Here is a 17135-nt window from a genome sequence, read left to right as displayed (position 1 = left end):
AGATTCTGAGCAGTTTTTATAATCATGAACAAAGATAAGTATCCAACAAAACAATGCGAGTGCGAAGCTCGAGCCGAAATTTTATTATAGTAACGTGAAAAGGGACCCAATTAGGACGCTTGATGTGTGAGCTAAAATATTGTGTGCAAATTGATTTCAGAACTGGATATATGGAGTGTCAATTAATCCTCTGAAATGGGATTCATTACACAGGCAATGCGAGCGCAAAGCACGAGTAAAAATTTTTATACAAAGTAAATGTTTTCAATTCTTTCCCTCATCTTTTTCTTGTTTCCTTTTGGGGTCGGGCCGGCCGTTACGAGGCTGTAATTTACACATCATGGGTATAATAATAATAACAATAATGTATATATGTAGAGCACACACACCGTCAGTAGACGCTCATGGCGCTAGCCGAGCAACAGTTATTTTTTACAATGTAAAAATTAGATTTTATAGAAATTTATATAAATACTACACAAGAACCATGAACAAGTACAATGTAAGAATTACACATCTGCTTCATTCACCCCAACCCATCCATCAGCCCATCATCATGCGGAACCCAGTGCCCTCTAGCTGCCCCGTTCACTGACAATTTAAGGGGTAAACCCAGTCAGTACATACATGTCACTCACAGGAGCTCTAGCAATCTGAGGACAATAGGTCCCACATGAACAGCCAGCGAACGGGAAGGGATGAATCATCTTTCTTTTAATCATAAAAATGGAATACAACAAAATACATTTAAAATCAGTTACAATTTGAATAGGTATGTCTTAAGGTGATCTTTGAAAGTAGTATATGTCTTGATGGATCAAAGTGGGAGAGGAAGCATATTCCATAACCTGGCTGCTGCATTCGAGAAAGCATGGTCTCCCCACGAATGATAGGTACAGGGAGTTTGAAGCAGCTTACAATCTGTAGATCGTAAAGTGCGGATAGGATTGTATGGCCTAAGGGAATCCTGGATATACATGTATTGCAGTGACAATCCATTGAGAGCTCGATATACAAATAATAAAAGTTAAACTGAACTCATTTGTGGACAGGAAGTCAATGTAGAGAATGTAAAACTGGTGTGATTGGGGCCATTCTCGGTGTAAAGGTGAGGAGTCTGGCACTTGAATTTTGAAGAGATTTCAGTCTATTAAGTTGTTGTTTTGTGAGTCCATAGAAAAGAGAATGACAAAAATCAAGCCGAGATGTGATTAAAGCATGAATTAATTGTTCACATGCTTGCTTGTTTAAGAATTTTCGAATAAACCCTAGGTTCCACAATTGATATCTAACAGACATTGATGTGCTAGAAACATGTTCAACAAAAGACATAATGGTATCAAATAACACACCTAGGTTACGTACCTTAGAAACTGGCCTTATAACTTTATCGTCAATATGCATAATGCCTCTTTCTTACTTTCTATTTTTCGTAGTTACTATTAAGATAAAGAGAACACTTTTTTCTGCAGGTTGTCCAAAAATAGGGGGGGCGAGGCCGGCTCGGCCCCCTCCTGGATCCGCGCCTGATTAGTTAAAGAGACCATTCATGAGTAGCGGGACAATAGGCAATAGAAAAAGCACTAGAGCAGACAACAAAGCGGTATCGATGAACCCGACCTGTCCGCACATGCTGATTGCCCTTACGCATTTTTGTACACAGTGCCTATTGACTTGGAAAAAGTGAAGATTTTACAAATTAACACAAGTTTTTCCTCGTAAATTGCTTAACTATTCTGTTGATTGGAGAAGCAAAACCTTTATTTCTAGAAAGAAAAATGTCTGATCTTTCATCTTTACATTTACAAAAAATCCTGAAAATACATCAGATTGGCGCAATTAGCAATTGATTGAGAAAACACCGCCACAGATCCAAATACCCATGACGAAAACCTCCGTTTGAGAACACTATACCCCAGTTTCCCTTATAATCAATTCTCTTCTCCAAGTTCAACAAAGCCTAATTGCCCCAAGTATGAAATTTGATAAAAACACCTGTTTCTTGACCTCAATCCGAAGATAACACAATCGGCAAGCATATACAGTCACAGCAGGCTGCCACACACGATGGATTGCAATGTGTGTAGTTCTGAGCCTACTATGGAGTTCCATGTATACACGTGGTGAAAGTGCAACTTTTTTCTTCTTTCTTTCCTTCCTTCCTTCCTTCCTTCTTTCCTTTCTTTCCTTCTTTCTTTCTGTCTGGCTGTCTCATTTTTTTTTCTAGACCTATTTTTCTTCACCCATCCCCTTTCCTTATTTCGAGGTCGATTTCCTTCGTTCGAAATTGATAATGGACTAATATTGGATGTCTGAATATAATATGCCTTTGAAAACGTGATTAAATATCGAATACAATAATTTCATTCCGAAGGTCCTTCTACAGGCAGACAAGTCTTACATAATAGCACAGCTGTTGTTTATCATTTCGTCCTTGGCTCAACGCTCATTTACTGGCCTGTGGTGGTGAAAATGAGACAACGGGGATTACCTGGCCAAGATGGGTTTATCGGGGCTTGGAAATGTTGTTAAGGTTTCCAAATGAAAAATGGGGTCTGGAACCGCAGTTTGCAGTCTGAACTGCGGTCTTTCTCAAAACGGGGGTTTGACGTAATGAGCAATGTACCAAAACGGCCCCGCCGCAGGGAGAGGTATCGGGATTCGCGGGTCCGCACGTAAAGGGTTAATGTGCATACATATGTACATGTAAATGGTAGGCGAATCAATGTGATCTGAGTTTGGTGTCCCTATACATGTAAATTCTTAATCATAACTTACTCAGATTCCTTGTCCTTTGATCTCCTTGCCACTTTCTCCAATCTTGTCACTGCGTTCTGGGCAGCCTTCCACTGCTCAGTCTTTTCAAAGTCTCCTCTCAGTTTGGTTTCTGTATTTTCCAATGAAATTGCAACCGTCTCGGCTAAATCTTCACAGAGTGTACGATCTTGACTGAAATAACAAAAACAACACAATTTCCCCTATACTATTAACTGGAGGTACAGGAGTTATGCGTAAATAAAAAAAGTGGATGAACAAATATAATAATAATAATAATGAGACTTGTAAAGCGCCAAATCCACTCTGTAGAGTGCTCAAGGCGCACTAAAGAGCTAAGAGTTAAATAGCAAAGTTTTTATAAGATTTTTGAAAGCTTCGACAGAGGTACATTTTTTTTATGTCTTTAGGAAGGCTATTCCACAAAGTGGGGCATGCAAAACCAAATGATCTTTCCCCCAAGTTTTTGAAACTTTCGGAATGACAAGTAAGCCAGAGGTGGATGAGCGCAAAGATCTGCCTGGTCTGTAGTGATTGGTAAATGAAAGACTGTATTGTGGTGCTGATCCACCAATACTATGAAAGGCAAGTATCAAAATCTTAAAGATAATCCGTTTTTTTATAGGGAGCCAGTGCAGCGAATACAAGATGGGGGTGATATGTGAGCGTTTACTTGACAAAGTGACAATACGAGCGGCTGCATTCTGGAGCTTCTGAAGCTTATGTAACTGAGCCTGCGGTAAATTAAACAAAAGGGCATTACAAAAATCAAGGCGGGAGGAAATCAAGGCATGTACTATCTTTTTGGTCGCGGACTTAGATAAATATTTCCAGATAAATCCTAGATTGCGAAGATGATACCGAACTGATTTGCAGATATTTGAAATTTGGGAAGACATCGTCATGTGTGAATCAAAATCTACTCCAAGATTACGGCAAGTTTGAGACAAATGAATTGTGTGGCCAGAAAATGAAAAGGAATTGACATCAATTTTGTTGAGCTGCACTCTAGAGCCAAACAAAAGAAATTCACACTTATCTAAGGTTAGTTTCAAGGAATGGGTTTGCATCCAGTCGTGAACATCAATCATACATAATTGAAGACGACGAATAGCATAATCAGCTGCTTGCTGAGTTGAGTCAAAAGAAATGATAAGTTGAATGTCATCAGCGTAAATATGGTAGTCAATTCCGTGACGGAGCATCACTTGCCGCAATCCAATCATGTAAATTGAGAAAAGGGTCGGTCCGCCCACAGAGCCCTGCGGTACGCCATGGGTCAGAGGTGAAGCAGCTGATTGACAGCAATTTATACATACAATCTGTGAATGGGAAGAAAGATAGGTTTCAAACCAGTTGAATGCTTCACCTCTGACACCAAACAAACTTAAAATATTCAGCATAATAATACGGTTTACTGTGTCGAAGGCGGAGGATAGATCGAGTAAGAGTAAAGCAGTCACACGCCCTCGGTCCATCTCTTGGAGGATATGATTTGAGGTGCTCACAAGAAGGGTTTCCACACTGTGGCAGCGGAAAATATTAAGGAAAGGGTACACTGATTCAACAACCCTCTTCCCTCTCACTCGGCCACTGATTAAAAGAATGAGCCTGCAAATTTGAATGATTTCAAAAGAATTACTATACATATATGGCTGCCTAATGATAATTCTGTGGATCATCATCTACACTAAAAAAGGCATTAAAGGCATTTTGCAGCTCGCTAACATGAATGTTGGTACTGATCAAGTCAATAATCCATACGACTGTGTGCATGAGTGGAAATGCAATGTACGCCAAATTTCAAATAAACTGAATATCATCTGATGCATTTTTACCGAACATTATCAGACATTTTGATACAATATTACACTATTTTATGATAATGAATAATGTACCTGAAAACGAGAGCTGGTAGTTTATTCTGCTTGTTGAGTTGAAGGATCAGCTTATCAAAATGGAGGTATGCTGCAGAGTCAGAATGCAGGCCACCTTTGGGCCACAACTTTTCTTTCTCCCATTCCTTAAACCATTTGCTTTTGTTGTCTATCAGAGGTTGACGTATTTTGTGGATAACTCCTATCACCTATTGCAGATTATGTGATCAAATTAAAAGAACAGTAACAATCCAAATACAGTTTAGTTATAAGACGTTATTCTCAATGAAAAGCATTGTAATTGCACTAGCTTAATATTGGAATCGATAAAGTATGCAATGTTGATCTTTTAACCCATAGATGACCTTTGACCTTATTATCCTCAAAAACCAACATGTGATATTACCAAAGGATTATTTGTACCGTACAAAGTGTTAACACAACTGATGCAGAAATAAGAGCAAATTAAACAAAAATTTGACCTTTTGTCCCCTAGGTGACCTTTGGCCCTATCTTCCTCAACAAACATGTATTATCCAAGGATCATTTGTATCAAGTGTGAACATAACTGATGCACAAATTAAGAAAAGATAGCAATTTGAACAAAAACTTGACCTTTTGACCCCTAGATTATGACCTTTCACCCAATCTTTAACACACAAGTGATATTACCCTAGGATCACTCAAGCCAAGTGTAAAAAATGATGCAGATATGAAGAAATGTGAGAAAGTTGAACAAAAAATTCTAAAATTAATGAATATGACCTCTATCATTTGACCTTTTGAACCCTAGATGACATTTGACTCCATCATTATCACACAGTCACATGTGGTATCACCAATCAAAACCTTCATTGCAACATAATAATGCTAAAAACATTCATAGGTGCACGTTCATCCAATCAAGCTAAATAATACACATCTGCTGAAATAAGTGAGTTTTGGGAGATGACTTGATGAGTACAATGTCAATTTCACAGATTGAAAAAGGGAGAGAGTTCCAGAGGAGTGGAGGAATAGATGAAAAGGCACGGTCTCCATATCCCTTTGGGTGTGTGATCTGATGGGTACAAGAAGAATGACACCAGTACCAGACAAGCCGCCAGGACGTAGACAGCATTGTTCTATCAGGGAAGTCGCATAACCTGGGGCTTAACCAGGGACGGCCTTGAAAGACAGGAGAAGAATTTCTAATTCGATCCTGTATTTAATTGTAGCCAATGCAACTCTGTCAGAACAGGGGTGATGTGGTCATATTTCTTTGTACCAGTTACATGTACTATCGAAACTGCACAGCTTCATTCCAAATAGAACTATTGCATGCTGGAGATTTCATCCCAATCCAGGACCAGACAGGAGTAAAGATGACACACTTTTCTCTTCATCTAGACCTGATTACCATCATTTCTTAACAAGCAAGTAGGTAAATGTATGCCCCATCGGTACTCGTGCAGTGGAGACATCCAAGCACCCAGTTTCCACATGATGTTCATCGCACCGTACGGTCACTCGGAATTCATTGAAGGAGAAAATGTACATAAAGAGGAACACCAAGTGCAAATGAAAAAACAGTATCACACAGAAGAGTCAAAGTCGCACATCTACTAGCTTCCAGCTTTGCTCAGTGAATTTACGGTCTGTCTGCAAAACAAGACTGCTCTGATACAAGATAAATATATGTGAGAGCAATGTGAATTTTATTGCTGTGACCGAAACCTGGCTGACGGACAAATAGTCCGGGTTATAACTGAGCAAGGTGCCACTTGGAGGAGAAATTTTCATATACTGCGTCTAGACCAGTTTTCGACGCTGAATATGAATGAGGTAAACAGGCTGCATCCTGAAAATTAACCTGTGAGGGCGCTTTTTTCGAAATGGCCGCCGAATTTTCATAAAATTTGAATATTCAACCATAGATTTTGACACAAGCATCCAATTGCCATGAAATTAGTGTCATATGAAAGCCAATTAAATTTCCTACAATTTGATACTATTTATGGGGGATAAGTAGGTCATTTGGCTGAGATTTTAAGTAGAAAACTGCATTTTTTTTTAATTTTTCCCCAAAATTGAAAATTTTGCAAATACATGAATTTACATATTAGAAAAATGAATCAATTACCTTGAAATGTTACAGAAAACTTTACTGATATACTATTATGACTTGTATGAAAATTCAAGTCTATATCATTTTGTTTAACGAATTTACAAGGTGTCAAACTTGAATTCTTCAATATCAGAAATATTGCTTTCTGTATGCATTTCCATAGACTAATACGTGTAAACATGTATAATACATGGATGTATAATGTTTACCGGTATTTGAAAATTAAATGCAATTATCTCTGCTTTTTAACCTCTTGTAGAGTTAAGAGTAGGCTTTTCTTTATCAGCTACATAATTTTTTTTTGGCACATCAAGGCCTGGCCCTCACATGGGGATGGGGGTGTAGAAGTCACCCCCCCCCTCCCTGCCCTTTGTTATATCATGTTGTTGTACATGTTGTATATTGCCTATTTGTTAGAAAAATAACTGTTTTTGGAGCACCAATGGACTCCGAGGCAAAAACAGGCATTTCTACTATACAGTACAGCCACTTTAATCTCTTTGAAACCACTTGGAGAGGAAAGAGTAGGCTTTGTTTTACCAGCTAAATCTAAAGAAGTGGTACATCGAAGCCTACCCCTCTCGGGGGGGGGGGAGTTTTGCTTAATATTCCCAAATTCATTTGAAAATTCACAATTTTTGGACCCAACATTGAGGCCAAAAAGCGTTTGTGCTTTGTTGTACACTCCATTTTATTGATCTGAAACCTCTTAGAAAGGAAGGGTTTACCAGCTACAAGTAAATAAGTGCTGGCACGTCAAGCCCTAGCCCTCTCAGGGGCTGTCTAAGTCAACCCCTCCCCCTCTATATCATGTATATTGCCTATTTCATTGGATATTTCACAATTTTGGATCATCCATTGAAACAAAAGCGCGTTTCTACTATATAATATAGCCAATTTTATTTTCTTGCAAGGACTTGGAGAAGAAAGAGTAGGCTTTGCTTTATCAACTATAAAGCCTTTCCCTTTGAGAATGTTCAGCGTGCTATAGAATTTACTTTACCAATTTTCGGTATTTGACTATCTGTTGGACATTCACAATTTTGGATCAGCCATTCAGGCAAAAATATTATAGTACAGCAATTTCGATTTTCCTGCAATGACTTGGAGAGGAAAGAGTAGGCTTTGCTCTATTAGCTCCATATAAAGAAGTGTTGGCAAAGCAAAGCCTATCTCCTTCAAACAGCTGTAAAAGTTATCCCGATAATTTTTGGTATTTGGCAACTTGTTGAAAATTCACCATGTTGGAGCCCCCATTGAAGCAAAAAGGCTTCTCTGACGTATAGTTCTATCACTTTTATTATCTTGAATCCGCTTAGAGAGGAAAGAATAGGCTTTGCTCTATCAGCTATAAAGATGTGCTGGCAAATAAAAGCCTACCCCCTTCTGGGGGCTGTCAAGATCACCCCCTCCACCCTTTGCATTATTGCCTATTAATTGGAAAATTCACCATTTTGGAGCCCCCATTGAAGCAAAATAGCGTCTTTCATATATAGTTCTGCCACTTTTTTATCTTGAAACCGCTTTAGACAGGAAAGAATATCAGCTATAAAGATGTGCTGGCAAATAAAAGCCTACCCCCTTCTGGGGGCTGTTTGTGTTATTGCCTATTCATTGGAAAATGCACCATGTTTGAACCCTCATTGAGGTACAAAGGCGTCTATAAGTATTGCTGGCACATTGAAGCTTACCCATCTGGGCGGCTGTCAAACCTTCCCATCCCTTTAGCATTACTGCCTAATTATTTTAAAATTCAAAATATTTTGAGCCCCATTTGAGGCAATATGCACCTCTGCTGTATGAAACACCCAATTTCATTTCTTGAAGCCATCTGGAGAGGAAATAGTAGGTTCCCCTCTTTTAGCTACATGTATATATGTCGAATTGCTGCCATGTCGGAGCCTGCCCACTTCAGGGGACTATTAATGTTACCCCCACCTTTTTTTTAACAATTTTTGCCAATTCATTGGAAAACTCGCCAATTTGGAGCCACCATTGAGGCAAAAAAGGTGTTTCTGGCATATAGTAGAGCCACTTCTTTATATGTAGCTAATAGAGGAAAGTAGCCTTATCTTTCCTCTCCAAGTACTTTCAAGGCGGTAATTAGCGGCAGAACTATATATCAGAACCGCCTTTTTGCCTCAATGGGGGCAACAAAATGGTGAATTTTCCAATAAATAAGCAATAATGAATAAGGGGTAGGGTGATTTCAACAGCCCTCTGATGGGGATATATGCTTTTATTTTCGAGCATGTCTCTATATGTAGCTCTTAAAGCAAAGCCTTTATTCTTTTCTCTCCAAGTGGTTTCAAGGGAGAAAAAAAAGGCATAACTATATATCAGAAATGCCTTTTTGCCTCAAAGGGGACTTCAAAATAGTGAATTTTTCAATAAATCCGCAATAATGCAAAAGGGATGGGGTAATTTCGACAGTCTCTCGGAGGGGTTAGGTTTTTATTTGCCAACACTTCTTTATGTGTGGCTGATAAAGCAAAACCTATTCTTTCCTCCCTAAGTGGTTTCAAGGCAGTAAAAGTGGTAGAACTATATCAGAAAAGCTTTTTTTCCTAAATGGGGGCTTCAAAATGGTAAATTTTTCAATAAATATGCAATAATGCAAAAGGGATGGGGTGATTTCAACTGCATCCTGGGGGGGGGTAGGTTTTAATTTGCCAGCACTTGTTTATTTATAGCTGATAGATCAAAGCCTTCTCTTTCCTATCCAAGTCATTGCAAGAAAATAAAATTGGCTGTACTATATAGTAGAAATGCCCTTTTGCCTCAATGGGTGATTCAAAATGATGAAATAGGCAAAATACATTATATAGGGGGGGGGTTGATTTATGATGGTAATTGTTTTTGCCTCCATTGGTGCTGCAAAAAAGTTATTTTTCTAACAAAATAGGCTATTTACTACATGTACAACAACATGATATAACAAAGGGAAGTGGGGTGGGGCTGACTTTGACACCCCCACCCCCCATGAGAGGGTCAGGCCTTGATGTGCCAACATTTTTTTTATGTAGCTGATATAGAAAAGCCTACTCTTAAATCTACAAGAGGTTTAAAAGCGGAGATAATTGCATTTAATTTTAACTACCGGTAAACATTATACATCCATGTATTATACATGTTGGAAATGCATACAAAAAGCAACATACTAAATAGGTTCATTATTGTGGATTGAAATAATCGCTAGAGGGTATTCATTTGTCTCGCAATCTACTATGGTCAACAAGGAAATTCATGATCACTCTCGCAAAAAGTGTTCACTGGCTTTCTAGGAAATTCGTGATCACTCTCGCAAAAAGTGTTCACTAGCTTACAAGTTCACGAGCTTTCGAGTGCCACTGCAACTCTTTATCAAGTGACACGGATTGTCCGATATCGTACTCTATTTATACTAACCTCCAAGACCGTACGCACAAACGCGAGAACAATAGGTGGGCACTGATCCGTTGTGTGATTGGTCAGGAGTTATGCAAATAAACCGGGGGTATATGCAAATACGCCGTGGGTCGGCAATATGCAAATGAGACCAAAATTGGCGGGCTCGCTAGTTTCCCGTGGGCGGGGGTTGACTGGCTGAGCGGTCCCTCGATCGGGGCCGGGAACGATCGGGTCGGCGTGCACTGCCAGGTAAGGGGGTATTGTGCTGTCGGATGGTTCGCATCCAGAAATCGGGGATGTCGATCCCGCTGTCTCTGTTGAAATTGTTAGGACAAAGACGAATACTAATAGCCTCCTTAATCCTGCGTGTATACCAATGTCTTTCTTTGGCAATGCAATGTACACCCTCCCAATCTGGGTGGTGTTGCTTCTCCCAAGCATGTTCTGCCACCGCGGATGTGTCGGTTCGCTGTAACCGAACATCGCGCTTGTGTTCAGAAATGCGTTCAACTATCTGTCGGGATGTCTCTCCGATGTAAGAACCGTCACATCCCTGGCAAGGAATGTTGTATACTACGCCATCACGTCTGTGATCAGGGATAGGGTCTTTGGGGCGTACAAACTGTTTGCGTAAAGTGGTGTCCGAGCGGAAAACCGTTCGAATACCGTGACCTTCTAATCGGCGTTTAAGCTGTTGTGAAAGGCCATCTATGTATGGCAAGACTGTACAAGTCTTGAAAACCTTCTGATCCCTTGGTGGTTGTTTTTTCTTGAAAGTATTCTTGATAAAACGGCGTGGGTAGCCGTTACTGTATAAGGCGCCACGTATGTGTGCTCTTTCTTTCGGGAGTTCAGGCGGGTGAGTTATAATACGTGCTGCTCTGTCGAACAGACATTTAATAAGACCCTTCTTGACCGATGGACAGAGAAATTATCGAAAGCGAGTCCTGAACAGCAATGAATGCAAAATGTCATTGTTGACACGGGTGAAAACAAGATCTGGAATGGGTCTAGACTCACGGGTAGGTTCCACAACTACTTGCTAGAGATGGTGATCTTGAAGTAACCTTTAAAAAATCTCTGGTGAAGTTACAGTGCTGATTGTCCAAATGAATATTAAAATCTCCCAAGATGAACAATTTCCATGTGAACAAACAGTACTGTATCTGTCTAACAGTTCCAACAATGGCTGGAAAAAAATCAGTCAGGGTGGCACTGTTCTTCTTAGAAAGTGGCGACCATTAAACAGTAACATTGATTTGATCATTGCAGCAGCTTGAGTAAGATCAGTTTCAAGGAACTCAAAATAGTTTGGTTGCAAAGTGCTTTTGCTGACTCTCACGCACAGGCAAGAATTGTAGAGAATGCCCACAACTTCAACCCTGTGACGCTTTCTGGGGACATGTAGCCGTCTGTAACCAGGAGGAATTATTCTAAAAGCACTCGCAGGCTCATCATGCTTAAACCAGGTTTCAGTTAGGGCTAATATACCAATATCCTGATCTTAAATGGGATCATGATCTTCAATATCATTTGACCTTTTGACCCCTAGCTGACCTCTGACCTCATCATTCTCATGAAGTAATATGTGGTACTTGCATTACCCAAGGATCATATGGATTACATGTATCAAGTATGAACATACATGTAATTGAAGCAAAAAAAAAGAGATGAGAGCATTTTGAACAAAAATTTGCATTTTCAAAGAGACCAACAGACTACATGTAACAGACTAAAAAACAAACAGGAAAAGTGATTACTACATGTAGGTCTCTGCCAAACTTCATTCAGGCGAGACAAAATTAGTAGAACGTGCCATGCTATAAATAATGTATAGTATAGGAACCCATACATGTACTTCAGAATTCTTCTGAGCAACACTTAAAAGGAAAAAGTCAAGAAACTCAATGGCATAATCCTTAAATGTTACAGAATTATTACAAGAGATTTTTGGAAGGGAGGGGGGGTTAAAAGACGTTTTTTTTAACATAAGCTTAATTATCAATGAATTTTACACACCTTCTCAGCATCCTCTTGCTTTTTCGTCCATCGCATGAACTCAGCCAAGAGTTTTCTCTCGTATTTACGAGCATCTTGCTTCTCCAAGACAGGAATGTCTTGGAAATACACATCTGGATCCAGTGCCTAATTAGGAAACAAGGAGTATGATGCTTGGTAGTCAATTTCAACATTCATGCCTCAATCCATACCAGAGTCTGATCAGATCATCATCTCTTTAATTTGCAGACATACATTGTAAACCCAGTTGATTGCACAGAGAGCTCTTTGGTTGTCAGTAGGTCAAGTATGTAACAAACCATCTGACCGTCAACCCCCATCCCCCCCCCAAAAAAAAAAAAAATGCAATTGCTTACAGTGGGTAGAAGTATATTAGTATACATACTGTACATTAGTATATACTAAGTCTAGTTTTGAACACAAAGTCATCATGCAAAATCTCCAAAAATTTTGCACAATCTGCCACACTGTCAGCAGGCTATATTGCCCGATATACTGTACATAAAAAAGATATAGACACCATATTTTCTGGCAATTTCTCTATTTTTTTTCACGTTCAGCTACATGTTGATGTATGCACACCAATCATGTTAATTCAATCATAATCATCATTTAGGAATGTCTGCATATAATACATCATATCAGCACATGAAACAAAGTCCAGCAATAACACTTCATTCCATATTTTCTGAAAGTTGATTCCAAGAAAGACAATGTGAGGAGCTAGCAAAACCATCGCATCAACACAGGTTACAGTCATGTGCGTGTATGATGCATGCACAATGGAAATGATGTTGTCTTGAATTAAATACTTGACTCTAAAAATTTGGGGATAATATCGATAGTATCATCAATATCAATCACTTTTTATGTAGCGAGGCACTCAAATTGTAAAGATTTCACCTCAATTGTCTGCAAATGGTGATCTGTTAATAGAGGGGACCATGCCTGTATAATTTGTTTTCATTTCAAATTGATTACATATTGGGTAACATTTTGAAGGGTGTGCTTTATAAAACTAATTTTCATCAAAATGTCCATCATCTTTTTTTCTTCTTTAAAGTCATGAGATGTTGTGCAAAAAAAGGATCTCAAACTGGCGACCATCATGGTTTTGGATATATTTTTTATCATCATGCTTCAAACTCGTACCATTTTCTTTCCTATAGGCCCTAACCTTCAATTTGGTGCATGTACCAATATCAAAATTTTTGCATCAATTTGAATGGCTGCAGGCCTTAAACCAAATTATCGTGTCTTCAACATACATGTACTGTACTTTGAAACCCCTCAGATATGATTGTTTCTGTACCTTGAGTTGTTGACATTCAGGGTATACCTCGAGCATGGCATCGTAGAGGATAACAGTCTCTCTAGGTGACAGACTCAAGTCTGCTGGTAGTCCATGAGTTTTTAGCTGTATCAAGAAAGCAGGGTGGTGTTTCATGAAGCTGCTGGTACATGTAAGAGCAACTTTGCAAATAACTTTATGAGCGAATTTACAAACGACTGGATTCTCCACACAAAGTAATGCATTGTACACATTCCAATGGGAATCTCAGCAATTAAGAAGGTGGCAATGGGCAGGTCTCTCAATAACTATTGCCATTGTTAACAACCTTTAATAGCTACTTTATGGAACAATCAGGGGACTTGATTCTTAAATAGAGCTTTATAAAATGTTATATTCAACGTCTATTCATGAAAAATATGTTACATTCTTACCTTCTTCAGGCTCAGAACACCAACTGGATGCATTGCTACAAATTGTGATGTGTCCAAGAGAGTGTGATCTTTTGGCATAATCACCTCATCTGGTTTACGAGGGTAAGGCAAGTAGACATATTTCTCCAGATCAGAATGCCGTTCCTTCCATACAACTGCCAAAATTTTAAAAGTTATGCACTTGAGTTTGACTTGAAAAGGATATGCACTTTATATAATGCTTCAACATTTTTTGTGATAAATCCGCCGCTTGAAATTTTTTGACCGCATCGCTCGCACACTTTTTACTTTCAAGTCTCACGCAACTTTTAAGACCAATATTGCGACCCCCAGCTACGCGGTTTTCCGAAATTACGCAACATTTTGTAAGTGCATGTAAGACCAAAAATTATTCAAAAACGTATGAACAAATCCAATGCAAATAGTGTTTTTAGCCAAAATACATAAATGTATCATTATTTTTCCTTTTACTGCTTAAAATCAAATATGAATTTATTTTATCTTTTTTATGGTCAATATAAAGTCCCCAACAATTTCCATTGAAAAAACAATGAAAAACAAAAAGTAGAAAAACAAACAAATACATAAGAAATTTAAGAAAACAATAGAATACATAAGAAAATAAATGTGATGTTGAAATTTTTTACGACAAATTTGATGAGATGCCTATCTAGAGTATGTGAAATAAAAATTAGCATTTTAGGGGCATCATTTGATTAATTAGAGCAAATGTATGATTTTATGCATAAATTAGCATAATTAATGAGCAATAAGTTTTTACGCAAAATTTGGTATTATAGTTTTGTAGATAATGCCATGGGTAATGAGCATGCCAGTTTTGTTGCGATTGCGCGATCGACGGCCGAGACCAAAGAGGGGGACGAATCAGCCCCTGCCCCCCGTCTTCTTAGGCGTCAAAATAGCCCAGTCTATTTAGGGTTAAACAATGCATTCTATTAAGTTTGCATTAGCATGATTACCCTGATTGGGCTCTCCAGCATTCAAGAAATTCTTTTCTACCGATTATCCATTTTCTAAACTGTTTACAAGGCGAGAGTCAGGACCACTACATCACAGCTATTCCAGATATGCATATTTACTATCAATAACTGGTATGTTTTCATTTGATTTGCTAGTACATTACGATTAACTTGCACACCGAATAATGAGCACACAAAACACGTGCAGGTTAACCCTGATTTCTGAAACTTACAAGACCATCAAAATATTTTTTAGTTTTTCTTAATTTTTTTGAAATTTCTTCAACTTTACTGAGAGTATTTGGTACGGTACAAGTTGAACATACTACTACTTCATTTATTATTATTATTGTTATTATTAGTATTATTATTATATGATTATTATTATTTTCAGAACTTTCAGAATTTCTACGTATATTCTGGAGGCACTTTTTCCTGATACTAACCTAGTTCAACCTTGTATTTGTTGTCTACCTTCAGACCTGGTTGTTTCTTGTTTTTCTTCTTTGAACCTTGCTGCTGTTGTTTCTGTATTTCTTCAGCCTGGAGGCGCTTGAAGTCTTGACTAGCTTGCAACCAGCTGATGAGGCAAAGTAAGTATACTTTCTTTTGTAAGGTGAAATTTGTAATGTCGTACATTGTTGAATGATTATAGTTCAGGCAGCTAATATACATAATACTTGTAATAGGCAACATCAACATTATAGCGCTTGGTACAGTATTTCTAAAGCACTGCATACTATTACCCAGCTACCCTGATCAGGTAATCGAACATGCAAGGAATTTCTGTAGTACTAGGAACCCATTTACTACAACTGGATGGAGAGTGGCAAATGTAGATCTAACACCTTTCCAAACGATACAATTGCTGCAGTGGAACTTTAACAACAGACCTTGTGGTTCTAAGTCCCGACACACCTCCACTGAGATACAACACCATACTTGGCATAAGGTGCATATGGTATAACTTTTATTAACATTCAGGATGCTCTTTGCCATTAGAGAAAATTTTCAAGTAGAGGTGTTGTGGTTCAGTGGATAAGCCTACGGACTATGAGAAACTATATCCCAATTTGAATACCACAGCAGCACTCATGTCCTTTGGTAAGGCAATTATCAACATTTGCCATTCTCTACCCAGGCGTAGTAAAAGATTACTAATAAGAAAGAAATTCCTCAAAGGCTTGAGTGTCTGGGCAACCCAGCTAAAGCTGGGGTAATAATAACACTACCATATTAAGAAGGGCCTGCTGGCAGAACAACTTTGAGAACTTAACTAGCTACCCAGTGTAAATATGTTCATTATAGTATTACCATTAGTACTATCATGATTATTATAATAATTATCATTATAATTATTATTATGATTATTATGATAAAAATCATCATTCATATTATCATTATTATTCATTATTATTATTCTAAACTCATAAGGACAAAGAGCCTTTAGACTATTCTATATTTATAGGAATGTATGAATGTTGTTCTACAACTTTTAACAATATCAAATGGTCAAATACTAACAATGTTGTTAATTTATTTCCTGTATGATATTCTTTGAGAGAAATTACCGGTACCACTAAAAATAAGGCATGTAAACAATATTGTGAACAATATGACATCCAACCCAGCTACTGTAGATCAGGCAAAGGATATCCTTATCAATTAAAGTAAATTAAATTCTTACCCGCGTATGTCTTCCGGGCTGCGGATAGTGGCAGAGAGGGCCAGAAATGGGCATTTAATGGTGACAAGTAAATGCTCCCACACCTCTGCTCCTATTTCACCTCCAAGGCAGTGAACCTTTGTAGCAAGGATGTAGAAATACATCGGATGGTGAAGATCATAATTGACAGCTTACTTAGAATGTTAACTCTTTGTCTGCCGTGCATGGAATCCCTATAGCCGGATTAATTCTGTGGACACCAGAAATTAGTGCTCTGGATTTGCATGCATATTTTACATGGCTGTAACTTTTTTATGCTTTTTCCTACAGAAAAATGTTCTCAGTAAAGTTGTAGAGTATGAAATTAGCTTTCTATTGATGTATATACCATAAGTATTTACTCATGTTTAGAAGATATATCTCTGGTCAATGGAAACCTCATGTTTCAATTGGCAAACTGTAAGTGTACAGGCTATTCATTCCCAGATTTACAAAATATGAGAACAAGCTACTTTTAACCCCTCTGTCAAAGAGTGACCGGAAATGCGCACAGGATGTTCAGTGATACTTCATTACTCTAATGTCCAAGTTTAACG

At 38.3% G+C, this 17135-nt stretch overlaps 1 protein-coding gene across 3 annotated transcripts in view; it reads right to left on the bottom strand.

Moving 5' to 3' along the window:
• The window catches only part of LOC121430669 (probable ATP-dependent RNA helicase DDX60), a 113627-nt gene that overhangs the window by 46913 nt on the left and 49579 nt on the right, over positions 1-17135 (bottom strand). For all 3 annotated transcript variants that reach the window (XM_041628006.1, XM_041628007.1, XM_041628005.1), the window contains exons 23-29: positions 16561-16676; positions 15320-15453; positions 13894-14048; positions 13481-13585; positions 12169-12294; positions 4674-4861; positions 2779-2949 (exon numbers count right to left, since the gene is read on the bottom strand). In XM_041628006.1, coding sequence (XP_041483940.1) covers positions 2779-2949; positions 4674-4861; positions 12169-12294; positions 13481-13585; positions 13894-14048; positions 15320-15453; positions 16561-16676 — 995 coding nt within the window. The remainder of the gene's footprint in view (positions 1-2778; positions 2950-4673; positions 4862-12168; positions 12295-13480; positions 13586-13893; positions 14049-15319; positions 15454-16560; positions 16677-17135) is intronic.

Source organism: Lytechinus variegatus, chromosome 17 (genome assembly GCF_018143015.1).
Source record: "Lytechinus variegatus isolate NC3 chromosome 17, Lvar_3.0, whole genome shotgun sequence".
Classification (NCBI taxonomy): domain Eukaryota; kingdom Metazoa; phylum Echinodermata; class Echinoidea; order Temnopleuroida; family Toxopneustidae; genus Lytechinus; species Lytechinus variegatus.
The sequence above is the reverse complement of the archived record's forward strand: the minus strand, read 5'-3'. Positions and strand labels throughout refer to the sequence as shown.